At 39.3% G+C, this 27,368-nt stretch overlaps 1 protein-coding gene across 1 annotated transcript in view; it reads right to left on the reverse strand.

The window, feature by feature from the left end:
* Positions 1-27,368, reverse strand: part of TTN (titin) — a 282,573-nt gene that overhangs the window by 236,480 nt on the left and 18,725 nt on the right. Inside the window, exons 14-41 of the mRNA XM_014546416.1 lie at positions 24,077-24,370; positions 23,853-23,975; positions 21,675-21,956; positions 21,362-21,427; positions 20,369-20,627; positions 20,078-20,141; positions 19,195-19,410; positions 18,340-18,482; positions 16,497-16,702; positions 15,718-15,951; positions 15,366-15,610; positions 13,975-14,231; positions 13,688-13,852; positions 13,418-13,586; positions 11,608-13,301; positions 11,182-11,463; positions 10,150-10,416; positions 9,782-10,054; positions 9,395-9,658; positions 9,042-9,302; positions 7,165-7,425; positions 6,050-6,313; positions 5,697-5,957; positions 5,315-5,575; positions 4,393-4,653; positions 3,741-3,882; positions 3,490-3,655; positions 1,783-2,014 (exon numbers count right to left, since the gene is read on the reverse strand). Of these exons, the coding sequence (XP_014401902.1) occupies positions 1,783-2,014; positions 3,490-3,655; positions 3,741-3,882; positions 4,393-4,653; positions 5,315-5,575; positions 5,697-5,957; positions 6,050-6,313; positions 7,165-7,425; positions 9,042-9,302; positions 9,395-9,658; positions 9,782-10,054; positions 10,150-10,416; positions 11,182-11,463; positions 11,608-13,301; positions 13,418-13,586; positions 13,688-13,852; positions 13,975-14,231; positions 15,366-15,610; positions 15,718-15,951; positions 16,497-16,702; positions 18,340-18,482; positions 19,195-19,410; positions 20,078-20,141; positions 20,369-20,627; positions 21,362-21,427; positions 21,675-21,956; positions 23,853-23,975; positions 24,077-24,370 (7,612 nt within the window). The remainder of the gene's footprint in view (positions 1-1,782; positions 2,015-3,489; positions 3,656-3,740; positions 3,883-4,392; positions 4,654-5,314; positions 5,576-5,696; positions 5,958-6,049; positions 6,314-7,164; positions 7,426-9,041; positions 9,303-9,394; positions 9,659-9,781; positions 10,055-10,149; positions 10,417-11,181; positions 11,464-11,607; positions 13,302-13,417; positions 13,587-13,687; positions 13,853-13,974; positions 14,232-15,365; positions 15,611-15,717; positions 15,952-16,496; positions 16,703-18,339; positions 18,483-19,194; positions 19,411-20,077; positions 20,142-20,368; positions 20,628-21,361; positions 21,428-21,674; positions 21,957-23,852; positions 23,976-24,076; positions 24,371-27,368) is intronic.

A 27,368-nucleotide genomic window follows, 5' to 3' on the forward strand; every position in this document is an offset into this window, starting at 1 on the left:
GAGAACCCCGTTCCACGTGGCCTGTGGCTCCCTAGGCCCTCTGTGGTCTCACAGGGGAGGACCCCTGGGTTGTCCCAGGCACTGCAGACTAGAGGCTGGAAAGGCTCCTACACTTGGTAGTGCTGCCAGTACGTAAGCAGTTAGGATCTAGGGCAGACAACTGGAAGAGCTGAATCCATATCTAGAAACCCATTTGGAGTATAATTGACATGCAGTGGGTGTTCCATAGTGTTGACCAATCAATAAAAATCTAGCTGTTAGGTGCTTTTTGGGAATGACTTCTTAACTCTCATCTTAATAGCTGCTATCCCTTACCATAGTTGTAATGTAAAAATAAATATAGATGTAACCACATGAGTACTATAGGTTCTTTAGAAATTACACAGAAACTACCAGAACTTTAGTAACTTAAAGGGTAGGGTTATTCCAGACGGATCCACAAAACATGTTAATATCTCTACTTACCATTGACATAGAGGGTAACAGAACTCCTGTTCCTTCCTGCCACAAAGGTATATTCACCAGCATCACTGTGCCTGGTCTCAGAGATAAACATCCTGTGAATTCTTCGCTCTACAACATACTGGTGTCGTTCTTGAATTTGGAAATTGATTTCAATGCCATCTTTATACCAGTGGGCATCAACATCATCTTCGTTGACCTCAAACTCAACGACAGCACGTTGTTTCTCAATAACCTTTAGATGAAGGAACATAAAAAAGAATATTGAAGCCCTGGTTTCCTTCCAGTTAACCATTTCTTAAAAATGCTCATTTTTAAGCATGCAAAACCTATACATTATGATATAACAACTTGATTGGTTAAAGCACATTCTAAATTTTCCTGCCATCCCTGGGAAAATGGTACTCAGACTTCTTTTGTGGAGAATCATGCTTACACCTGCACTGAGGAGGTTGCCCAAAGAGGCAATGATTTTATCCTTAAAAGTTTTGTGTGTGTGTTGTTGTTGTTTTTTTTTTTTTTACCTTTTTTAAACCTTATTTTTCTTTCTTTTTTTAATATTTCTTTTTATGGATTTCAGAGAGAAAGGGAGAAGGAGAGAGAGAGATAGAAACATCAATGATGAGAAAGAATCATTGATAGGCTGCCTCCTGCACGCCCCCTACTGGGGATTGAGCCCGCAGCCCAGGCATGTGCCCTTTGCCAGAATCGAACCTGGGACCTCTCAGTCCACAGGCTAGCTCTAAGGTTTCTAATGAGGAAAGTGTGTGGTTTAGTGGCATTCCTCTTAGGAGTTGGTAGCATGTGAAATTTCCCTCTGAAGTAAGAGCCCCTTGCCCTAGAGCTTGGGGCAGAGAGAACCCCGTTCCACGTGGCCTGTGGCTCCCTAGGCCCTCTGTGGTCTCACAGGGGAGGACCCCTGGGTTGTCCCAGGCACTGCAGACTAGAGGCTGGAAAGGCTCCTACACTTGGTAGTGCTGCCAGTACGTAAGCAGTTAGGATCTAGGGCAGACAACTGGAAGAGCTGAATCCATATCTAGAAACCCATTTGGAGTATAATTGACATGCAGTGGGTGTTCCATAGTGTTGACCAATCAATAAAAATCTAGCTGTTAGGTGCTTTTTGGGAATGACTTCTTAACTCTCATCTTAATAGCTGCTATCCCTTACCATAGTTGTAATGTAAAAATAAATATAGATGTAATCACATGAGTACTATAGGTTCTTTAGAAATTACACAGAAACTACCAGAACTTTAGTAACTTAAAGGGTAGGGTTATTCCAGACGGATCCACAAAACATGTTAATATCTCTACTTACCATTGACATAGAGGGTAACAGAACTCCTGTTCCTTCCTGCCACAAAGGTATATTCACCAGCATCACTGTGCCTGGTCTCAGAGATAAACATCCTGTGAATTCTTCGCTCTACAACATACTGGTGTCGTTCTTGAATTTGGAAATTGATTTCAATGCCATCTTTATACCAGTGGGCATCAACATCATCTTCGTTGACCTCAAACTCAACGACAGCACGTTGTTTCTCAATAACCTTTAGATGAAGGAACATAAAAAAGATTATTGAAGCCCTGGTTTCCTTCCAGTTAACCATTTCTTAAAAATGCTCATTTTTAAGCATGCAAAACCTATACATTATGATATAATAACTTGATTGGTTAAAGCACATTCTAAATTTTCCTGCCATCCCTGGGAAAACGGTACTCAACTTCTTTTGTGGAGAATCATGCTTACACCTGCACTGAGGAGGTTGCCCAAAGAGGCAATGATTTTATCCTTAAAAGTTTTGTGTGTGTGTTGTTTTTTTTTTTACCTTTTTTAAACCTTATTTTTCTTTCTTTTTTTAATATTTCTTTTTATGGATTTCAGAGAGAAAGGGAGAAGGAGAGAGAGAGATAGAAACATCAATGATGAGAAAGAATCATTGATAGGCTGCCTCCTGCACGCCCCCTACTGGGGATTGAGCCCGCAGCCCAGGCATGTGCCCTTTGCCAGAATCGAACCTGGGACCTCTCAGTCCACAGGCTGACGCTCTATCCACTGAGCCAAGCTGGCTATCCTTAAATGTTTGCTTGTTAATTAATAATAACAGAAGTAATAATACTTTGCATCTGTGGACTTTTTATTACTTATAAAGCTCTTAAAAGTTACTGTACTATTCAATTTGATTTCACATGATTTAAACCAGAAGTCACCAACCGTTCAGACCTCACGGACTACCAGTTGGCAACCACTGATTTTAAACAATAACCTTGTGGACTAGGTAGGAACTATTTTAAAAGCGAGGCTATCAAGATTCAGAGATGGACAATAAAGGGTGGGGACATATCCAGGTTGTCTGAGCCCTTGCTGAATGAGGCTTTTTCACTATGCCCAAGGCCTGTGACACCCAGTTCTTCTTGGATGAACAATATGATGAAGCTAAACGCAAATGGTATTTCTCTTAATATGTTACCTCCATTATATCACTTGGGAAGACTGGTGCCCATGAGGGCCAGCTCTGCACAGGTAGTAGACAGCAAAGGTGTTTGATCAGCATTCTTGCTGGGAATACAGCTTTGCTCAAACTGGTCTTCCTCTTGAACCTCAGAGTACGTACTCCCAGCCAAGTTCCTACATCCCGCCTCTCCCTAGCAGGCAGCTTCTGAGAAAATGCTCCCTTGTTCTAAATACTCTTAATTCCAGTTGATGTGTGAACATCACAATTTAAACTTTAGCTTTTTTTCTGGTTGGTGCTATTTGGCAAGTAGTCAATTATTGCATTAGACAGTGAAGTTTCTACAGCTGTGTTAATTAAAGAACTTTGAAAGCTGCTAAGGACACACTTACTCCCTAAGTGAGGGGAAACCGCCTAAATTGATGTCAGCATAAGCATCTAAACCAGGAAGGATAAACTGACTTAAATCTTTAGAAGACTGTAGTTAGACAATTTAAGTCAATAATTAAAATAGAAAATATGGATTATGGACTATTGATGATTTCTCAAAAAATGTGGCATGCATACAATACCTGGACCTCCTTTTTAATACTTCGGATGCGAACATCTCTGCCCTCTACAAAGAGGTTGGCAGTGGACATGTTGCCTCCTGCCACCACAGTGTACTGTCCAGCATCGGACATCCGGGTGGATGGAATCAGAAGGCGGTGGACATATTTCTCCTTCTGTATCTTGATTCTACGGATGAAATGGAAATTGGAGTTTAATGTATAACGACTCAGAGGAATTGGGAATTGGAAAGTAGTAAGACAAAACAACTGACCTGTCCTCAATCTGCAGCTCTTGGCCATCTTTCATCCACTGTACAGTGATGTCAGGCTCAGAAACTTCACATTCAAACATGGCTCGCTTCTTCTCGAGCACCTTAATGTCCTTAATGTGTTTCCTAAATTCTATATGACGAGCTAGAAAACAGCATGTATAAAATTAACCTTTTCAATAGCTTTATGAAGACTTAATTCACATACTATAAAATTCACCCATTTCAGTATATGATTCATTGGCTTTAAGTACATTCAGAGTTGTGCAACCATCACCACAATCAATTTTAGAACATTCTAGTTACCCTAGAAGGAAACTATGGACCCCTCATCCATAACCCCTCACACTCCTATTACTGTTTCTCCTCAGATGTAGGCCAATTTATATCTCTATAGATGTGTGTATCCTGAAGATTTCATGTAAATGGAATCACACAAAATGTAATCCTTGGTGACTGGCCTTTTCACGCAGCATAAAGTGTTCAGGGTTCATTCATGCTGTAGCATGTACCAGTAGTTCCTTTTTATTGCTGGATAATATTTCATAGCATGGATATACCACATTTCAATTATCCATTCACCAATTTATGCACTAACATTTTCTACAGTGTGTTTGACATTATTTTTATGGACAGGACACCTATGAAGCCATACCTTCCACATAAAGGGTGGCTGTTGACGTAGCCTTTCCGGCCACAAAGGTGTAATCAGCAGCATCTCCAAAGTGAACGTTCCTGATGTTCAGGGAGTGGGTGAGCTTTTTGGTTCTCATCTGGCACCTGTCCGTTGATTTGATTTCCACGCCATTCTTTAACCATTTGTAAGAGATGCCCTCGTGGTTCACTGTCACCTCAAAGGTAATGGTGTCTTTTTCTTCAGCATTGATGTCCTTCAGCATGGACGTAATCATGATTGCTGCAAAGGGGAAGGAAAGACACCAAGGAGACTTTGTGTCAATAGAGTGTGGGTCGTAACAGGTGCAGAATGGAAACCTGGCATGTATTTAGTATGTCTGGTAAGGCAACAACAGTTCAGAGATATGAGCTATGATACCTTCCAGGTATCCCTCTCTCTACAGAACAATGGCAGTGACAGGGGAACAGCAATCGCAAATGACAGACACTGGGGCATCAGTATAGGCAGCCTTTCATTGTTACTCTAATTGGAAAATTTTATCTAGGTGGAGATGCTAGTGCTGAACTCAGTGCGATCTCTCAGTAGACCTTTCAATCAAAGATTTTTCAGTGGACCAAATGATCAGGAAGAATGTCTAGCATATGGAATAACAATGAATCTACTAGATCAGTGATGGTGAACCTATGACACGCATGTCAGAGGGGACACACGAACTCATTTTTTTGGTTGATTTTTCTTTGTTAAATGGCATTTAAATATATAAAATAAATATCAAAAATATAAATCTTTGTTTTACTATGGCTGCAAATATCAAAAAATTTCTCTATGTGACATGGTACCAGAGTTAAGTTAGGGTTTTTCAAAATGCTGACACGCCGAGCTCAAAAGGTTCGCCATCACTGTACTAAATATTCCTTAGATTTTTTTTCTTTTAACTTACGGGTCACTTTCAGGGTGGCGCTGACTTGGTCATTGCCACAGACAAATGTATATTCTGCCGAGTCCTCTGTGCTGGTGTTCATGATCATCAGCTGGTGGAGCTTTCCCTGCACCACTATCTTGAACTTTTCACTCATCTCAATCTCCACACCATTCTTCAGCCACATGGCAGGGACATTGAAGTGGGACACCTCGCACTCAAAGGAGGCAGTTTTGGTCTCAGGCACCTCGATGCTTTTCATGGTTCTTGTTATATGCAATGCTTGGGAAAATCAGAAAGTACTTCAGTCAATACATTTTCTTTTAAAAGCAGATGAATCAAACAGACAAATGAATACACGGTAATCATCCAGGGAAATGCTACGGGGCTGCCTAATACTTACTCTCCACAAAGAGTTTAGCTTTGCATTCCAGTTGTCCCACCACAGCGGTATATTCCCCAGCATCCGAGGGGGCAATATGCTGTAGCATCAGTTTGTGGACCTTCCTTTCTGAGACCAGTCTGTGTTTGTCACTTGGCTTAATCTCCACATTCTTGTGGAACCATTTTACTGGAACCGTGTCGTGGGAAACACTAACTTCAAAGGCAACGGTGGCATTTTCCAAGGCGGTCACATCCTTTGGCTTTTTAATGATCTTGACGGCTAATAAGGAAAGTTGAAGCAATTCAGTGAAATGGTTAATGTCGCGGTAACCATGAGTTGGCAACTTGTAAAGTGTTTCTAAGTCAACTTACTCTCAACGTGCAGCCTGGCACTGGCTCCTAGCCTTCCGAGCTTGAAGCCATAAACAGACTCATCCATCATGGTACAGTTTTTAATTCTCAGAGAGTAAACTGTTCCTTTGACTGAGATATCATACTTGTCATTGGATTCCAGCACAACCCCATTTTTGATCCACTGGAGACCTTTCACATTAGGATGTGTTAGCTCCACTGTGAAAACAGCGTCCTGCGTCTCTGTCACTGTGAGGTTCTTCAATGTCTTCTTAACTTTGACAGCTGCAGGCAAATGTATGGTTGGTTTAGAAAATAAGAATGATATTTTCAAATAAAAGAAGTCCTGAGTAAGAGCATTACCTGGTCATCTTGCAAGTGAATGGTTATCAAAAACTTTACAGATATGCAGCATCTCTGTTTTAAAAGACCCCTGAGGTTGTTTAGGAAAACATGGAATCCAGTTTGAAATACACATTGGCAATAATTTTTCTATACTTGAATGGGAGGAAATTTGCAGAACCACACCCTAACAGCTTAATAGATTCATTGGAGGAGAGTGAAATTGAGAACATCTAATTTAGCTGTTCCCCAGAGCTGGACCCTGAGAAATGCTTCTTCACATAAACACATCTCATAAACAATTTGTACCTTGTGGTACACGGCTCAGAAAGAAGGCTCAGAGAGTTTTTAATGGTTTTATGCGGTTATTAAAGATTTTACAGATATGCAGCATCTCTGTTTTAAAAGACACCCTGATGTTGTTTAGGAAAACATGGGATCCAGTTTGAAATACACATTGGCAATACTTTTTCTATACTTAAATGGGAGGAAATTTGCAGAACCACACCCTAACAGCTTAATAGATTCATTGGAGGAGGGTGAAAATGAGAACATCTCATTTAGCTGTTCTCCAGAGCTGGACCCTGAGAAATGCTTCTTCACACAATCACATCTCATAAACAATTTGTACCTTGTGGTACATGGGTCAGAAAGAAGGCTCAGAGAGTTTTTAATGGTTTTATGAAATAAAGACTTATGGCATCCAAAATGTTTATCCCATTTGGCATTTAAAATAGTAAGTGACAAGAATGTAATGTGATTTGAAATGATAATTCTGTTATTGTATCACTGACCTTCAACTTTGAGATTAGCAGATGTTTTAGAGGTGGCCACTTTGTAGGTGTATTCTCCAATGTCATCTAATTTGCTGGCAGCAATGATAAGTCTCCTTTTGCGGCCATCAGATTCACTTTTGATGTTGTTACTTAGTGGCAGGTGTTTGCCATCCCTCAGCCATTCGCCTTCGGAATCAGGGTTGGCAACTTCACATTCAAACACTGCTTCCTGAGATTCAGCTACTGTCTGGTCTGTGAGTGGCTTGGAGATGGCCCCACCTTTGGAACAAAAGAAGTACAAGTGTGAGTCCTTTAAAAATATTTATACCATAAAGAAATCTTTGGCCTTACCTAGTTTAAAATATCAAATTTTAAAACATGAATTTGAACATCATGAAATGTCTAATGCAATTATTTTAACCTATATTAAAAAGGTATCACAGAAACCCCTATTCTAAGGATGCAGGACTGATAACAAGGGAAAATGCTGGTGTCAGAAAGGTTTTGCGAAGGAAAAGCAACTGTCAAGTTAATATGGAATTCTGAGAACCCTAATGTGCAGCATACCACAGCAATTGCTCCTTCCTCAGAAGCGTTCTACTTAGTATTCTTAAGCACTTTTTCCTGGGAATATATCTGATATATGATTGGGAAAAAACTGCTACACAACATGGCCAAGTCATCAATGTTTCTATAAGATTAGGGATTCCTTATAAACTAAAAATTACTGTTTTGACAAATGCCATTTCTCCTATGAAGTTCTCCCCATTTGCCCCAATGCCATCATGCACTGGCAGAAATAATTACTCCTTCAGCAAGTTAGTTGCTGATGCATCTGTCCCTCTCTAAATTGTGAATTCCTCGAGAAAAAGTATCATGCCTTTTTCATTTCTGTGTTCTGAGTTTCTAGCAATGTCTGGCTATAGTAAGTAGTTTTAAAATTTTGGGTGAAATCACATAAGGGCTCATAGTTGTTTTTTTTTTATTTTCACACATTTAAAAAGATGTCGTTTATAATACATATATCAAAGTTCAGGACATAAAATTTTGTTTCAAAAGTTTTTTTCACAGTCAAATCTCTGGGAAAATCTGACAATGTAATAAAATGTAAACCATGCGACTTTCTTTCCACATAAGAAACAGTGTTCTCATATGACTTGCTTATACACGAGATGTCCTGGACAGCACTATTTAATCTCCATGTAATATCCCAATTCTTCAATACTTAAATGATAAAGAACCAAACAAATTAATGATGACTTTAGTTTTTTCCTGACATCTGACTTATACTTCTGATTCTTCATTTTAAAGCGAAGAATTTCTGCTGAATGAAAATAGTCTACTTCATAAGAAAGAGATACACAGATACACTGAGTTATAGTTTTAAAATATTCACTGGGTTCATAAAAAGTATGAAAGAAAATACATCTTTAGAGTAGGAAAATTTAAATAAAGCTCAATTCAACAAACTTTTATTGATCCTCTCTCATACTGGAGTACACAAGGAAGAAAAAGAAGCAATTTCAGATTTGGGGAGCTTATACTCTTGCTCAAGAAGAAGAAATTGGGATAAGACAAGTCTATGGTAAGGACTGTGGGAGAGGCACACATACAGGGATCCTGAGTTTGGGGGACTAAGATCTTCTACAAATGGGGAGATTGAGGAAGGTTTCACAGAGGGGAAAGCATGTGAGGTAGGTCTGCCTGGAGGAACATTTGGAATCTAGGGAGATCGTGCCCGTGTTGGGCATAATACTACAGGCTTTGAGAAGAGCATAAGCAGAAGCACGGGAGTGAGAAACTGATGGGAATTTGGCAGGAAGTGAGCAACCACTTCTTTATGTTTAAACAACTGTCCCACAAATGAACTTGGGTTAAATGATAAATGGACCAACCTGCCACAGTAAGTTTTCCAGATGTCATATTTTCTCCAGCATAAAATGTATATTCTCCTTCATCATCTTTCATCATATTTTGAACTGTCAACTTATATATTTTTCCATGAGCTTCAATTTTATATTTAGAACTGGGTTTGATTTCTTTGTCCTTAAAATTCCACAAGACATCAATTCCTGAGTGGGACAGCTCAACCTCAAGGACCACATTTTGGGTTTCTGTACAGGTAAGGTCACGAAGTCCCCTTATAATTTTAATTTCTGGGGAAAAGGTAAAATAATCACTTGGTTATTATTACACTGGGAACACAGAATGCTCAAAATAATGCTAGGTTAAATGGGAGAATCCTTACTTTCTACAGAGAGATTACAGCTGGTTTCAACTCTGCCAACCATCAGCGTGTAAGGTCCTTCATCTGAAGCATGGGTCCGGTTAATCACCAGTCGCTGCTTAGTGCCTTTGACAATGGCTTGCACGCGATCGTCAGGCTTGATTTGTTCGTCATTTAAATACCATTTAACAGAAGTCACATCCGGGACGGAGACCTTACATTCGAGAACAGCCTTGGTACCCTCAAGCACGTTAACATCCTTTAGAGGTGTTATCACATCAACACCTGCAAAACCACAAACACACATACAAAATATTTATGAATACAGATTCTGTTTTTAAAGTCTGTTTATTAAAGCTCCTACCTCACTTGACAATGTACACAGGAAACCATGTAAGTTGCACTCACTATAGACAGAGACGCGCCCACTGGTTGACATTCCCAGGGCTGGAATGGTGAAGGAGTAATTTCCAGCATCCTCCTTAGTCATGTCCTCAATGAGCAGCATGTGTGACTGTTTGTCGATCACAATGTGAACCCTGTCACTGGGCTGCACTTCTTGGCCATCTTTCATCCAGACACCCTCCACATTTTCCAAGGAGACTTTAACTTCAAGCTGAACAATGTCACCTTCACAGACTTTTTGATCACTGAGTCCTTGTAGGATAGCAATGGGGCGGGCTGTAAAAGATGGGGAGAAAATGAGTTTTATAATCATCGTTTGTCAATAAACCATATGATGCTCCCTGCAGACCAAAAGGAACGGGAAGACTTACGTTTCATCTTGAGTTTACAAGTGGTCTTTTTCCCATCAACAACAAAGCTGTATTCTCCCTGGTCCTCTTTGGTCACATCCTTGACTGTGAGGTTCTGACGTCCACGGCGAGATGTAATTGAGTATTTGCCATTGGATTTAAGTTCCACATCATTGTGATACCACTTGCCTTCCATGTTTTCTGGGGATATGATGCACTCTAACTCTCCTGAAAATGATTCTGGAACTTCTATGTCCTCAAGTTCTTTTACAAATTCAATAACTGCACCTGAGGTATCAGATAGAAAGAAGTTAATTTCTCTGGAGAGTTATTCATATAGACTTAGCATAGGGAGCATTCCTTGTATATCTCTTATCTCTTCCATACTATCAGGAATATTCTTAATATCTACCTGCTGATAGTCTGGGAAATAAATATTCAATAACAAGGAATTACTTTAACTTTTAAATTATTTTTAAAGCACAGACTTATATTTCAATGAGAACATTAAAATATAAGGTATAAAATCTTGCTTATTAAAAATCCAAATTGTCAATATTCTTAATTAATAGTATAAGTTCATGATTCTTTCTACAGAGCTTATATCCAACTAGAGGCCCAGTGCATGACATTCATGCACTGGGGTGGGGGGAGGGCGGTCCCTCATCCCGGCCTGCACCCTCTAGCAGTCCAGGAGCCCTCTGAGCATGTCAGTCGGACATCCTTAGTGCTGCTGCAGAGGCAGGAGAGGCTCCCTCCACTGCAGCTGCACTCACCAGCCATGAACCTGGCTTCTGGCTGAGTGATTCTCCCTCTATGGGAGCACACTGACCACCAAGGGGAAGCTTCTGAGTTGAACATCTGCCCCCTGGTGGTCAGTGCGTGTCTTAGTGACTGGTCGTTCTGCAGTTTGGTCAATTTGCATATTACCCTTTTATTATATAGGATTCCCAATTAATTCTTTATATGAAGGAAAAATTGCCTAGGTAATTTTTTTCAGATATTAAGGCTAACTTTATAACTTAAGTAAACATTGAAAGAATCATTTATTACCTTCAACAATAAGTTTGGCAGTTGTCTTTACATTTTCATCTTCCACAAGCACACAGCTGTAGTCTTCAGCATCAGCTGCATCAATGGTCAGAATGGAGAGGAAGTGAACCTTCCTGTCAGAGTGCATCCTGTATTTATCTCCCGACTGAATCTCCACTCCATCTTTATACCATTTCACTTTGACAAATGGCTCTGAAGTTTCACATTCAAAGGTTGCCATGGTGTCTTTTTCCTTAGCAACAACATCTTGTAATTCCTGGGTGAAAGTGATCAATTGCTTGGCTATAAGAAAAGGAGAAAAACCACACACACATATTGCATTAAATTTAAAGTTAGAATAATGGAAAAATAAAATAAAAAGAAATACACTAGTGAATATTCATGGATAAATAGAGAGCTCCATCAAATGAACGAAATTTGAATTACCTTGGACAAGTAAGAATGCATGGCTTGAGGTTTCCCCAGCTATGTTGATGGCTTTTACCATGATGCTGGCAGAGTCCTCAGAAGTCACATCTCTTATGACCAGTTCACAAACATTGTCTTCGGGCCAGTACCAGTAGACTCGGTCAGAGCGTTCAATCTTGACACCGTTTTTGTACCATTCACATTCAGGATCTGGTTTTCCCACGACTCTGACCCGGAAGTGTGCATCAGATCCTTGACCCACTGTTTGGCTTTGGATTCTTTCAAAGATTTTGGGGGCTTCCATGCTAGGACTTAGTTCAATTCTGTCAGGTTTAAAAGTTGGAATAGTGATTTTGCCTTCTTCAACAAGGGCTTTCTTCTCCTCTTCAGTTAGCTCTTTGGTCCAATGGAGAAGTTCATCTTTTGTCTTCTTAAGGAGTTCTTCATAGGATTCATCCTTTTTGCGAGACTTGAGCTCCACAGCAGTAATGGCTTCGTAATATCCTTCCTCTGTTCTGCGCTTGAATTTACTGCGCAGCTCTTCTGATTCTTCAGACACTTTTTCATGGGTAATTCGCTCGGCCCTTTTCAACTTCACAATTTCCTTGGCTTCGGTGGTGTCAACAGGTCTATCTACTTTTTGTACCTCAAACTGAAGTTTCCCAGGTTCGTGTACATGAAACTCGGGCTTTGGTTCAGGAGCTCGCCTAAGGACAGACCTAAAATCTTCCCTCTGTTCAATCTCAAGTTTCACTTTATGCTCTGTCACACCTTCAGGATTTTCTGCGGTGACTTTGACTTCACCTGTATCATATGATTTGCAGTCCACAATGTCCAGGTAATGAATGCCATCATAGCGAACTCGGAACCTTTTGCTTTTGCGGATGAGCTGTCCGTTGAGGTACCAGTTGACTTTGGGATGAGGGTAACCTGTCACTCGGCAGCGGAATCTAGCAGTCTCCCCTTCAAGTACTCTTACTGGCTCTGGGAACAAGACGATGTCTGGCTTTTGCTTCTCTTTTTGATCTGTCGTTACACCTGTAAGAGCACCTTCATGAGCCATCCTCTCTAATTCTTCGATTCTCTGTAAGCCTTTCCTGCCCTCAGGCAATTGAGTTTCTTCCACAAGACTTTTCTCATCTTTAACAATAAGGGTAGCAGATGTGTGATCTGTTCCGTATTTGTTAGTGGCTCTGCAAGTAATGATGCCGCTGTCTCTAGAATATGCAACTCCGTAATCAAGGCTGCAATACCCAAATTCATTGATCATACGAAGCCTGTTGGCTGCTTCAAGTGGCTTCCCATCGTGGAGCCATTCCACCACCATCGTTGGATCACCAATTGGTGTTAGCCTGCATTCAAAGTGGGCAGGCCCAAAGCGCTTGAGTCTTAAGGAAGTGAGTTTTTTCTTAAAAAATGGTTTCTGTTGTTTCTCTTTGTCGTAGAGGTCACCCTCCTCCCATTGCTCTTGACCATATCGCAAATGCAAGGGCTCCAGTTCTGGGGCTGCAATTTCCTTTGCTCTATAGGTCCCTCGTGGGATGATTAATCTTCTCTCTGGTTCAGGCTCTGCAAACTCAACTTCCACATTTACTTTGCATCTTGTAGTATCTCGGCCAGCCTTATTAATAGCAGTTGCAGTATACCAGGCAGAATCTTGGCTGACAGTGGAATCAATTTTAAGGGCAGCTTCACCCTTGGTTCCTTCAATTCTAAAAAACAAACAAACAAAAAACAAAAACCATCACTCACACAGAAGTAGTAGTTGCTTCCTTGGTTACTGGATTTGCAGAATGGACTTAGTTATATTATTCCCAAGCAAACTTACCTGATTTTTGGATATTTATGAGGTACAATGATTTCACTGTTTTTCAACCATACGATGTCAGGGTTAGGGTTACCCGTAGCTCTGACTTTCATTTCAAGTCGGGCACCCTCCTTTATATTGACATTTCTCAGTTTTTCCACAAACACTGGTTTAACCTGATGTTCCACGGCTGAAAGAGAGAGGGGTCATGATTTAGAGTGAACAGGGCTGAAATACCTGTTTAAAACCCAAGCGATAAGGTGATTTCCTTTTTATTTTAAAAGCAAATACCTTCCACAGTTAAAGTCACTGAAATTGAAGATTTGCCTGCCCTGTTTTGGGCAACCACGGTCCATTCCCCAGAATCACTGGGTGCTGTCGGGACAATAATCAGTGACTGGGTACCATCTTCTTTAATGACCACTTTATGGGTATAGTCATTGATAACTTGCTCGCCTGTCAAAAAAAAAAATGAAAAAGAAAACAGATGGTTAAAATCGTTTTTTAAATTGTTGGGCAACACATATAAGCTTATTTTTGGGGTTAAGAATTTGTGAGCAGAAACGTATCATACTCACCATTATGAAACCAGAAGGTCTCTGGCATAGGTCGACCCACAACCTTTAAGTCAAATCTGGCAGTTTGCCCTTGTAAACATTTGAAAGAAGCAGGCTTTAACACAAAGACTGGCTTATACAGTCTCTCGAGTTGTGCCTCATCTGTTTCCTCCAGCCTACGTCCAGGGGACATCCGTGCAGGGGACATCCGTGCAGGGGACATCCGTGCAGGGGACATGCGTATAGGAGACCTGCTCACCGAACGCGGAGAGACAGATCTGGAAAACAAAGGAAAACAATACTTTCATGAATCATAGAGAAAATTCAGCAAAATAAACGAACCTCTTTATTTCTTGTTCATCAATGTCATTTTATAATTTACTTCTGTATGTTACAGAAGGCACCTCAAAACCACTGGGATCTAAAATGGAATATTTTAGCATAGCCCCTCAAACTATATTTTTTCATAGATCCTCAATCCAGTCAGTAGTCATTTAGCACAGCCAGGTATTTGGGGACTCAGAATCTTGGAATGATCCTTAATACTGTCTTTTTCTCACCACCTTGACTTAATTAGTCACCAACCCATTTTGATTCCACTTCCAAAACATCTCAATAAAGATTGGTTGGTTAAATAAACCAATGCATAAGAAAAAAAGATTAACACAGTGATGGCGAACCTTTTGAGCTTGGCGTGTCAGCATTTTGAAAAACCCTAACTTAACTCCGGTGCCGTGTCACATATAAAAATTTTTTGATATTTGCAACCATAGTAAAACAAAGATTTATATTTTTGATATTTATTTTATATATTTAAATGCTATTTAACAAAGAAAAATCAACCAAAAAAATGAGTTCGTGTGTCACCTCTGACACACGTGTCATAGGTTCGCCATTACTGGATTAACATATGTTCTTACCCAACAAGAGGAAAAACATAAAAATTATATTTGAAAATAAAATCCTATCTTTACATTGTAGCTCTAATGGCTTGGATTCTATAACCCTACAGGCTGGGTAAACTGAGGCAGTTTTCATAGGATTGCAGAGATTCTGCGTTCCCACGTTCAAACTAGAAATAATAATCCCTATATTGCAGCATTATTATATAAATTAGGGCTAACATGTAAAATAAGATGTTAGATAAACCTTACAGCCTTCATTTTATTAGTTATAACACTGACAAAATGAATAGTGTGCTACAGTAATGAAAATTCTTTGCTCATCTTACATAGGGGCAAGAAATAAAATCTCTTGGCAATTATTGGCAGTTTTCTGTGCTGTCTCACTCAGCCTTCACCCCAAACCTCCTTCCTAACCCCCCTTCCACATACAATAGCAATTTGTCACTGGGATATTTAGTATTTTAAATAATTTAAATACTAATCAACCCAGATTATTATGAGTCTTACCTGATTCTGCTCATTGGCTCAGGTGTGGGTATGTACATCGGAGCACTGAGTGGAGCAGCAGGCTCCACATACAATTTCCCGGAGCAGATTGCATTTCCTTTAATATTGCTGGCAAATGCAGTATAGATGCCCTCATCTTCTGGAAGAACAACAGGTATGCGCAGACTAGCTCTGCCATCTTGTAGAAAGTCCATTTGGTATCTCTCTCCATGCTTAATACGCTTGCCATCTTTGTACCATGCAATCTGCAAGTAATAGGTACATGTGAATTAAATGTAGGTAAAATAGTTACAGTGTAACCTAGTTGTATCTTTATTGTGGCATGGAGGTATGATAAATGGTTATATTTTACCTTGGGCAATGGATAGCCAGACATCTTGCAATGAAAGGTAACACCCATCCCCTCAAGAATCCTATAATTCTTGATTCTTAAATCAAATCCTGCTTCAACAGCTTCAGATTCAGAAATGTCAACTGCCATCTTTTCTTCTCCATCTTCTTCAAGAAGTTCTTCTAATGTAGTCTTTATTATCCTGTATTCAATTTCTTTAATAAGCCTCTCTTCAAAGGAAGAAATGTGGAATTCCTATGTAGCAAAAAAGATGATAGTTTGTTAAAAAGACATATCCTCACTGATAGAAATTCTTTAAGTATATTAGTTTCAGAGATAAGGATTGATGAAAGTTTCTAAGTAGGAGAAAATCTTAGAAAGCTCTTTGTTTTGTTTTTAATCTGCATTACAATCAACTTTGCTAGTTCATGTCGCGGTATCTGGGTAAATGATAGTCTAAAAGTGTGGGTTACAAAAGTTTAGATGTTTATCATACAAACAAAGGGATCTTGGCAGTAATGAACATGGTCATGCTAGTGTTTGCCTTTTTCTGCATATATATAAAAATCCCTATTTCTAAAGTCATATTTTGTTGCATATATGAAATCTGTTTCTAAAGTCATAGGTGCAACATGTCATGAAGATGAAGGAAGCTTGTCAGCAGTGACTCTGAGCCAATTAATAACAGTCTAACATGACCCCATCAGTTGACAATGAAATTATTTTTAAAAAAGGTGGGGATTATGGGAAGAAAGTATAATTTATAAAAGGCTTCACATGGTCATTATTTTTATACTCACTTGGTCTTCTACAAAAGTTCTGACCATTACAGTATCTTTGGCCATTTTCTTCCTAATTAAGGCCTGTTCTTTTTCATACTCTTTTTCATAGTCAGCATATCCAAATCCAGGTGCTGTTTCTCCAACTTTAGGTTCTTGTACAAAGGCAGTCATTTGTGTCTGATAAAACATTTCTTGCTGGGACTTCATCAGTGAGTCATAATCAGCTAGGAGTTAAGAACATAAGTTACCTTTTAATGTTCTTATGTAAAAGCCTTCATCCCATTGTTCACTCAGGCAAGCCCCACACTAGGAAAAGTTGATAACCAAAAGACTGATTTTCCAAATTTTACTATCAAAGTACTCAATAAATATTAATTAGATTGAATGTTTTAAACCAAACAAGTCAAACCAGCCCCTACTATTGTAGAAACAATTTCATATTAGCAGTCAATCCTTTGGGATGTAGCCTGGAGGTCTTTCTAATTTCCTGTGTGCCTTTTGGCAATTAGTTTACCTTCCTGGGTCTTGAGTGCTTTATCTGCTAAGTGGGGATAAATATCCTAACCTTCTTTTAAGGGGTGTTGGCAGATCAAATGAGACAGAGCATGGGATGGTCCACTGTAAACGTGAACAGCTAAACAAAGATAATGGTGATTCACACATACATTTTGTTTGGCCTGAATGCTATTACATTTCTTTTTTTCAAATTACTTACAAATTTTGAAAATCATGATTTCCAGCTTTTCTATAAAATATCAGAAACTCTAGCAACATGGAGCCTGGTACAAGTGTACCTGGCAATAACACACTAGAGCAGTGGTTCTCAACCTTCCCAATGCCACGACCCTTTAATACAGTTCCTCATGTTGTGGTGACCCCCAACCATAAAATTATTTTTGTTGCTACTTCATAACTGTAATTTTGCTACTGTTATGAATCATAATGTAAATATCTAATATGCAGGATGTATTTTCATTGTTACAAATTGAACATAATTAAAGCATAGTGATTAATCACAAAACAATATGTAATTATATATGTGTTTTCCGATGGTCTTAGGCGACCCCTGTGAGTCATTCAACCCCCAAAGGGGTCGCGACCCACAGGTTGAGAACCACTGCACTAGAAACAGGACACTACTGCCCCCTTGAGACAGGGCATATACTCTCCAGCTTGCCATTGTCTTCCTTGTGCTCACTGATATCATCTATCTGCCTGGGTCTGGGAGTCAACTGTATTTAGAATCCCTTCATCATCAAAGGCATGATATGCAACAAATGAATGCCACCAAATAGAAAATATTACTAGAAACTTAGAAGTTCAACACCAGTATGGTTTTTGAGGCCTGGAGAGTATTATGCTAAGTGGAATAAGCCAGTCAGAGAAAGATAAGTATCACATGATCTCACTCAGATGTGGAATCTAATGAACAACATAAACTGATGAAAAAAATAGATCCAGAGACACAGAAGCATGGAATAGACTGTCGAATCTCAGAGGGAAGGCGGGGATGGGTGGGTGGGAAGAGATCAACCAAAGAACTTGTATGCATAGATGCATAACCCATGGACACAGATGATAGTGTGGTGAAGGCCTGGGGCAGGAGGCAGTGGTGGGCTAGAAGGGCGCAATGGGAGGAAACAGGGAACATATGTAATACTTTCAACAACAAAGATTAAGAAAGCTAAAAAATAAAAAATATTTCGTATTATGGCTGAGGCAAAGAAGAGGAGCGATTGAGACAGAACCAGTATCAGAACCAGGGTACTGCAACAGGCCTTTCCACAAACACACAGCCCTGCTACCTCCATGTGTTTGTGCTCTTATCATACACATAGGTACTAGTTAGAGTTGCACTGACCTTCTCCAAGCAAGGAGGCAGATGCAGAAGTTTCTCCATGCTTATTGCGAATAACAATAGTGTACTCTCCAGCATCATCGGCAAAAGTCATTGAAATCACCAGTTTGCACTCACCGGTTTGTTTGTTGTAAATCACTTTGTGTCTTTATGGAAATAAACAAACAAAAATTTCAGTCATATAATAATCCTTATGTGACTAAAATAACCCTTGTGTGGATCTGTGCTATAAAATTCAATGATCCTAAGCATGTGACGAAGCCCTACCATAGAAAACAACTATCAGATAGCTGAAAATTGTGGAAAATCCATGGACATGAGTACTGAGGGACATGAACACTCTTTAAAATAAATAATATAATACTACCAGAACCAGATATATGGAAATAAGTGGCTGCAAATATGTTTAACTGTAGCAAATTTATTAGCATTACTTTTCATGTATAACTATCTTTCTTCTTCATCACAGGACCCTTATTCTCTTATCTTTTAGTGACTTAATTATGTGTTTTGGTTAAAAACTGTCTCACATTCTTTCAGGAAAAGTGTGTGTGTGTGTGTGTGTGTGTGTGTGTGTGTGTGTAAAAATACCTGTAAAAATATACATTTTCTCTATTTCACTAGCACTATAAATGAATCAAACTAGAATATAAAGAAATATATCTTCTATCCACTTTGTCACATGGCTTTGTTTCTCAATAAGACTTTGTACAAACGTGAAAATACACAATGAAGGCTCCATAGTGAAGAGCCTACCTTCAGGGAATGGTGCTATAAGTATATTCTACTTCTCTCTAGGCTCCATATACATATCATGCAAACCACAGAGAACTCTATACCATTCAGCCATTAACATACCTATATCCAGAGGTTAGAGGAACCCCAGACTTTTTCCAGTAGACATGGGGCTTTGGGTTGCCGCCAACCTGGCATTCAAATACCACACTCCCTCCTTCTACCAGTTTCTGGACCACTGGTTTTGAAATGAAGAAAGGAGCAGCAGGTTCTCCAGGCTCTGCTCGGTCTTCCATGATGCTAGTGTCAGTCATTACCACATCTCTTGACTCCATAAAGCTGGGAATAGAATTTCCTCACATTAGCTTCTGGATTGTAATTTTCTAATACTAAAGGGACTGAAAAAAATCAAGACTGTATATTGACTCTTGAACAAAGTGGGGCTTAGGGGCACCAACACCACCATGCAATTCATGTATATCTTTTTTTTAAAAACATATATTCTATTGATTTCATAGAGGAAAGGAGAGGGAGGGAGAGAGATAGAAACGTCAATGATGAGAGAGAATCATTGATTGGCTGCCTCCTGCATGTCCCCTACTTGGGATAGAGCCCACAGCCTGGGCATGTGCCCTTGACCGGAATGGAACTTGGGACCCTTCAGTCTGCAGGCCGACGCTCTATCCACTGAGCAAACTGGCTAGGGCCATGTATTTCTTTTGACTCTAAATTCAGCTTTTCTTATCCACAGGTTTCAAATTCACAGATTCAACCAGCCAGATTGAAAATAGCATTTTCAATTCACCATTGGGAATCTGTGGTTGGGAATGTGAAAGTACTGTTTTTGATCTCAAGTTGGTTGAATCTACAGATGCGAAACCTAACGGACACAAGGACTGACTGTATTTATTGAAAAACACCCATGTGTAAGTGAACCCATACATTCAAATCCCTGATGTTCAAAGGTTGACTAGAACAAAAGCTCATTAACAAAAGAATGTTTTACCGTTTCTCTTCTGTGGTAAATTTCTCAGTCACGGTTGTGGTTTCTTTTTCAAACTCTTCTGACACTGGAAAAAGATAGAAGATTCTCGGTAAAGTCAGGCACTTAGTCCATTTTGTTGGTGACCCCTGCTTAGCATAACAATTTAAGTTGACTCTATAACCTACTCCCCCAGTTCCAAAATGGGACACCACTGGGAAGTGTGCAGAGACCCTACTGTGTAAGGAAGTGTCAGCTAAGAGTGATGAGTGAGTGACAGCATGTGTGCAAGGACATGGGAGTATGGCCACTCACCCTGCACAGCAAGGTAGCAGGATGTGCTGACGGTCCCAGCCTCGTTCACAGCACTGCAAGTAAATCGCCCGCTGTCTTCTGCAAAGGCTTCCCGAATCATAAGACGAGCGATTCCACTCTGGAAGGTTATCTGGAAATCAATGGAACTTTCTATTTGGTAGTCTTCCCTGTACCATGTCACTTTCGGGGATGGGTATCCAGAGATGTGGCACTCTAAGGTGACGGATTCACCTTCTATAACAGTCACATTTTTTAAGCCCTGAAGAGAGAAAGAAAGAATATAATATTGATAAGTGTGCATTTTCATTAATCATCTCTATATGCTATGGCCTATGTGGGGGTTTGAAGTACATTCTAATTGCCATAAATGGTTTTTTAAGATCAGGACTCTAGAAATGTTAGCAGAGATTCCTTTGGAAATGGGAATATCCCCAATTTGAAATAAATGCAAGGTGTTTCCGAATTGGTAAGGTGGAATTGTATTAATGCCACACAGCGGGGTAACTCCATACCCTCTGTGATTCTCACATACTCAGATCTTAATAAAGCCCGAAGGCTCAGCGGCATGTGCTGCCTCTTCAACAAAGCTTTCCAAGCTCTTCCCAGTTCTAAGTACTTGTTCCTTCCTCGTGATCACCCCTCTCTCGAGGTGCTTATCACTGCCTGTATTTTATCTTGCTTGTTTTGAACATTTTCCCTGATAGTCAGGCAAAGGTTTCAGAAGGCTGAATCCTTCAGAATCTCTCTTTATATATCTCCATACTTTTCTCTAATGCCTTACACGTAATAGAAATTCACTAAATCTGTTGACTACATGATCCATGGTTGCCACACAGAATCTCCCTTTCTCTCTCCAAATAGAGTATGGTCTTAAACCTAGCATTTGTAAACTCACTAATGCCATTTTCCAGTTTGAGAAACTGCTCTTTGCACATTTTAAAATGATGTGCCCAGATATGCACATGGTCCAACACAATCAGCTTCTTTACTCACCGAGACCAAAGTTGGTGGAGTGACGGGGATTTCAGCAGGTGCAGGTACTCTTGCTGTTTCTGTTACCTATGATTTTTACAAAGGATATTTACAAAATGCCCATGAAACCAGGGAAATCTCACAAACACTTAGCTCATGCAAAATTATAAAAATAAGTTGAGAAAAAGAGCTCTGTCCCACTAAAATTAAGTTTGAATATAGTAAAGGAGGAAGGCAAGACGCCCGGCTGACTACTTCTGTAGTGCAAACTGCTGAGTGTGTAGCAGTGATTCATAGGGATGTGTGAGAAACAGCATGCAATCCGGGGACCAACCTTGGCCTCACGCCCATGAAGTACTTCGAAGCGCTCTTCGCGGACTGTGCTACCAGTGATGCTCACCCCTACTTCCTTCTTCACTTCAATGCCAGCTTGACTCTTGTAAGTCTCTGGTATGTCAGCGAAGGGGAACTGGGGTGAGGGGGTGGGCTCCACTCTCACTCTGGTCTCACCAGGCTTCACAGTGGGTGCCTTCACGGATTTGGTAATCTTCTGAGAAGAAGATGTGGCTGACAACTCTTTTTGTAAAGTAGCAATAGCGCTACCGGCTATTGATGCCTTAAATAGAAATGAAGTCAGAAAATAAAGTCACTTAACTGTCATCCAAGTCATCATTTAGAAGTGCGTTGCCACTAGGATTTCTGTTGTGAGTCTCAGTCTATTTTTTTTTGGTCCATTTTTTTTAATGCTCCTATTATCACTTTAGAATGAGTGAAAAGTCAGTTAGAGATAAGCCAGTTATAAAGCTCATTGTCATTCCTGCCACTTTGTGAAATATATTGAAAATATCTTTCTTAAAGAGTTGTACTAAGAACTCCCTATTTTACATTCTTATCATAAAGGAACTGAGGGTCTTCTAAAGCTTAGTCAAGAATTTTCACTCAATCATCCCAATGCTGCATTTGAAAATACCACAGTGAGCTATTCAAAGTCAAGAAATTATTAAAATACTTGGTAAATTCCTAAGAACTACTTTACAATAGCACATTTATGTTTCAGCCACAAATCTATTTGAAAGGTGAAAATGTAGACAATCAGAGAAGTAATTTAAGGCTTCCTTACTGTTTTTATTCTGTTGCTTTCTGTGATTATTTGATTTCAATAGTAATTTGGGACTATCCCAAATATAGGTATCAAATGTACCTTACAATTCTTTGAAAGCATACAGGCTTTGGATTCTATGTCTTGGATGTGTACAATAAGAACAAGAGTTTACAAATGTTGAGGGTTAGTATGTGCTGTCCCCTTGTGAAGGGTTTTCCATGTATTAAGTTGCCCCGATGACAGAGCGTAGAAGGGGCAGAGCCAGGACACTAAATTCAGGGCTGTTTGACTCCACAATCCAATCCAACCACCACACAATACCACCTCTTCATATTGTTATACTGAGGATACAACTATATGATTTCTCAATATCTGTCTTTAGTATTTATATACATTCTCAGTTAAGTTACTCTGAAATGTCTCATAACATAAGGAAAAGTAAATAGTATAATTACAGAATGTGAAACAAAGAGAAGCCTGCATGAATTTTTGTCTCTTCAGAGTGGTGAGATAACCACCTGCTACTCCAGGCTCACCCTGCAGGGCAAGTGTCAGAAACCAAACTTTAGGGGCTCTGAGTCCACTCTGAATGCAAACGGACACTAACAAAAAGAGGCCACATTGGCCTATACCCGTGGTCGACAAACTCTTTAGTCAACAGAGCCAAATATCAACAGTACAACGATTGAAATTTCTTTTGAGAGCCAAATTTTTAAAACTTAAACTATATAAGTAGGTACATTGTTATTAACTTAATTAGGGTACTCCTAAGGCTTAGGAAGAGCCACCGCTGAGGTTGACCCCTTCCAACTCTCCCATCCACACTCGTCTTGCATACTTGTTTCATCTATCTCCTTCGTTCATCCTCTCTATATGCCCAAACCATCTCAATATACCTTTCTCAATCCTCAACACTACATCTTCTTTCACTCCACAACGTGCCCTAAAATTAACTTAATAAACTTTACTTAAAGTTTTAAGTCTTAGTTAAACTATAGGTACATTGAATAAAACTTGATATCATACTTAATAACAATATTATTTATTGATAAAATTAAATTCCTTACAATTTAAGCGTACCCCCCGCGCTGCGTATCCAGCGGCCTGCCTGCACTGCATCTCTTGTCGCCCAACACCCCCCACTTCTTCTAACGCCACTTCTTCAAAATAGACTCGCGCAGGCCGAAAACCGACTTCTGCGCATGGGCCACGAAGTTTCAATCACACTGTACGTGCCGGCACGTGGTATTTTGTGGAAGAGCCACACTCAAGGGGCCAAAGAGCCGCATGTGGCTTGCAAGCCGCGGTTTGCCGACCACTGGCCTATACCAAAGATAACTCTATATCACACATTAGATACTTAGTTCCTTTGAGCCAAACATTTCTTCCTCATGCTTGTTAACTTCTTACCTCATATCCATGTTCTGTTTTAGGAACAGAAATCTTTGAAACAGTAAAGTGAGGGCTTGCGGTGCGGGGGCGTTTATCCACATGGACTAATCTTTCAGTTGTTACATCTGTAGTTTGCTTGATCTGCAGTGAAATGAAACTCAGTGATAGCACCGTTTGCCAGATGATCACAGAGGTGACACTTGCTTTCCCACGGTATTAAAAAGCAGCAAGTTCAGACTCACCTGTGATGATATATGCATTCCCATTTGATCAGTAGTTGTGATATGAGTCTCAGAAGGAGCTTGGATCACTCTAGGCTTGACTGCTTTAGAGACAACCTGGGGTTCTGAGGCCGGACGCTGGGGTTGCTCAGCTATCTTTGTGGCAGAAACATGCTCCTTATAGCCATACTCTAATGTAGTCTGCTGAGCATACGATTCTTCAAGATGCCCAGGCTCTCTGGGCTCTCTGACACGGGCCTGGTCGACTGCAGCAACAACTGTTGCTACAGCTTCTGCCCTTTTCCCAGCGTCCACCTGGAAACAAGGTTTCCATAATTAAACACAGTCATGTCAAAGTCAGGCTGGGCCTTCTCCTCCTAGGAGAGCAGATGAATGCCTAACGGCATGATAGTCAGAGGGCACCCATGTTATATAGCTATGTTAATGCCTCTAGAAATATAACTCATAAATGCACTTAAGAACTTAGTATTCACTGATTATTATAATGTATGGACATCTAGTTAGATATACTCTGTATACAACTGCTTATTTAGACTAGACATTACATCACACACAACATAGGACAACACAACATGTATATACAATAGTAAGAAGATTTTGAGTTTGTCAAGCATTATGTCTGAGGCAGTCAATTAGCCCTTGAGAAATCAGAACTTTGGGGCTGGTTATCTTCATTGATTCTTTTTGTTATCTTCTCAACCATTTAGTCTTGTGTTGTTGACACAATGACAGTGATGACAAAAGTGTACTCCAATGCCACCCAGAGAAATCAGTTGCCGCAAAGTTGTACAGTGCATGCAGATCTGAGATAACATGAAAGCTCACGAACACACAGAAAAGCACATTAATTTACTTATGATTCTGCAGGGATGATAATTTTTTAATCTATAAGAAAATATCTCTCTTAAAACACAAACGAAGATATTGTGATAAACATGAAAAAGTGTTATATTTGTATTCAAGAGAACAAATTTTCCTATAGAAGTTCAATTTACTTTCATTATTTCTGGGAATTAACAGGAAGAAGGAAACAAATGATGTTTTCTCATTTCGATGAATTTGATTAACATAAATGGGAACACAGTTTGCAAAGGAGTTTCTCTTTTTTTAAAAGATTTTTGTATTGATTTTTAAAGAGAGAGGGAGAGAGAGAAAAACATCCATGTGATAGCGAAACGTTGATCAGCTGCCTCTTGCATGCCCCCTACTGGGGATCCAGCCTGGCAAACCAGGCAAGTGTCCTAACCAGGAATTGAACTGGCAACCTTTTGGTGTACGGGAAGATGCTCAACCAACTAAGCCACACCGGCCAGGACGGGGGTTTCTCTTTTAAAGATGGATTCTATGCAATACTTGGAAAAAGCATATTGTAAAAATCACATTGCCATGTCCATCAGTGCTCTTTCAAAGTAATGCTGGAATATTTTATTCATGGCCAGTTTTCTTTTCTACTGCTGTGAATAGAATCTAGATTGCATCTGAAATGTTTTCTGAGTATGCTACCTGTATAACTGTTAAAATTGTTATCTGAGCCATTTAAGATAAAAATGAGGGTTTCTTTGAGATGGAATTGAGCTGTTTGTGATCTAGTGCTTTATCTAGTGCTTCCTTCTAGGAAGATACACTCTAATTAACCTGCCTTGAAGAATTACAAATACCATCTTCAATCTAGATTGCATTTTAGAAGAAACTGTAAAATATATGTGAGATTTAGGTGAAGTTTGTTCATCTGCTTATTTCTTTTTTCTTTGAACCGTATAGGCCATTAGTTGACCTTAATTTTGCAGATGTTTGAAATGTTAACATCTTCAACAGATAATATATAATGTTTATATTATCTTATATCTATAACTTTGCTCGTAGAGTGATTGCATTTACATTATATCTCATTTGAACCTTTCAACCAATCTACAAAGTGATCAGGTTGCGTTTTAGTTTTAAAAATGAGAAAGTAGACTCAAAGAAATGATCTTTTGCCAACTGAAATAAACAGATCTTGTTATAAAACTTACACACATATAAAAGGAATCTTAATTATAGTACGATATCTTAAATTAGGGAAGCACCTATGTATTTTTTTCTAGAGTTAATGTACACCAAGTCCTTGTACATATGCCATTGGTGGACAACTAAAAATGCATACTCTATGCTTGTAGCTGCTTTTGTTTCTTAGTGGATCCTAACATCACTCATTGAACCAAAGACCCCAAATCATACCAGTTAAATAGTGAGAATTAATTTAGGAGACACAAAGAGAAGTGTTATTTAATCTGGCTTTTCACAAATGGAAAGGCTAACTGTTCCACGGAGGAACTGCACTGGATCTCATCTCTAATGTTTTGTTAAATGGAACACCAGGACCACAACAACTCATGACAGATGAAAGGTTATGAGAGCTGATGATGAAATGGGATGAAACAATGCTTTTCACCTCCACAGCATCAGTTTTCATCTCTTCACGAAGAAGATGTATTTGTTCGTGCTTAGTAGCAAATCCTTCTCTAGTCCTTGGCAATGTGTCTGGTTCAGTAGGTTTTGCAGTGGTAATAATTACTTTGGGTCTAGACACTTTTTCAGCTTCCATTATTAGCTATTTTTTAACAACAAGAGTAAGATAGTCAAATTTATGTGACTCAGAAATAACAAAAATTCAAATATCGTCACTCATGAAGTATGTTACCTATTGGAATTTCTATCATCTATGAGGCTTCTGAAAGGCTGATATGGCATATAATATTAGTCTTGGATAACTGTTTAAAAAGCTAATTTTAAGTCATGTTTTAGGAAAAAAAACATCCAAATATGTAGAGATAGAAAACAAAACTGAGGGAAATACAGACAGGACTCAACCATGATGCTAAAGAAATTGAAAAACTTTAGTTGCTGATTTCTAAACACTGTATTAACAATAAAGAATAAAATTAGGTAACTAGCTCATGTGGGGTAAATGAGTCATGGGAAATAAGTTAATTCACAGAAATTTCATAGCTACAAATAACATTTTCATGGCTTATGTGCATTTATTCTGGTTGGATAATTTCTTCTCTAGATTTTAATATTACATCTTATTTAGCTTTAGTGGGAACTACTACAGCAGGCACTATCATTTTCTCAGCTTCTTTTCTCAGCTGATATTTACAGAGGGAAAAAATATAATGTTTCACATGAAGAAAACGACGGTAATTTTCTGAAATAAGTCCACACTCTACAAAGTAATATACTGAATTTATGACCCCTTCAAAACATACATCTTCTTGACAGTCAGTAAGATTCATCATATATATATATATAT

The sequence above is a fragment of the Myotis brandtii genome, unplaced genomic scaffold (genome assembly GCF_000412655.1).
Source record: "Myotis brandtii unplaced genomic scaffold, ASM41265v1 scaffold112, whole genome shotgun sequence".
Classification (NCBI taxonomy): Eukaryota; Metazoa; Chordata; class Mammalia; order Chiroptera; family Vespertilionidae; genus Myotis; species Myotis brandtii.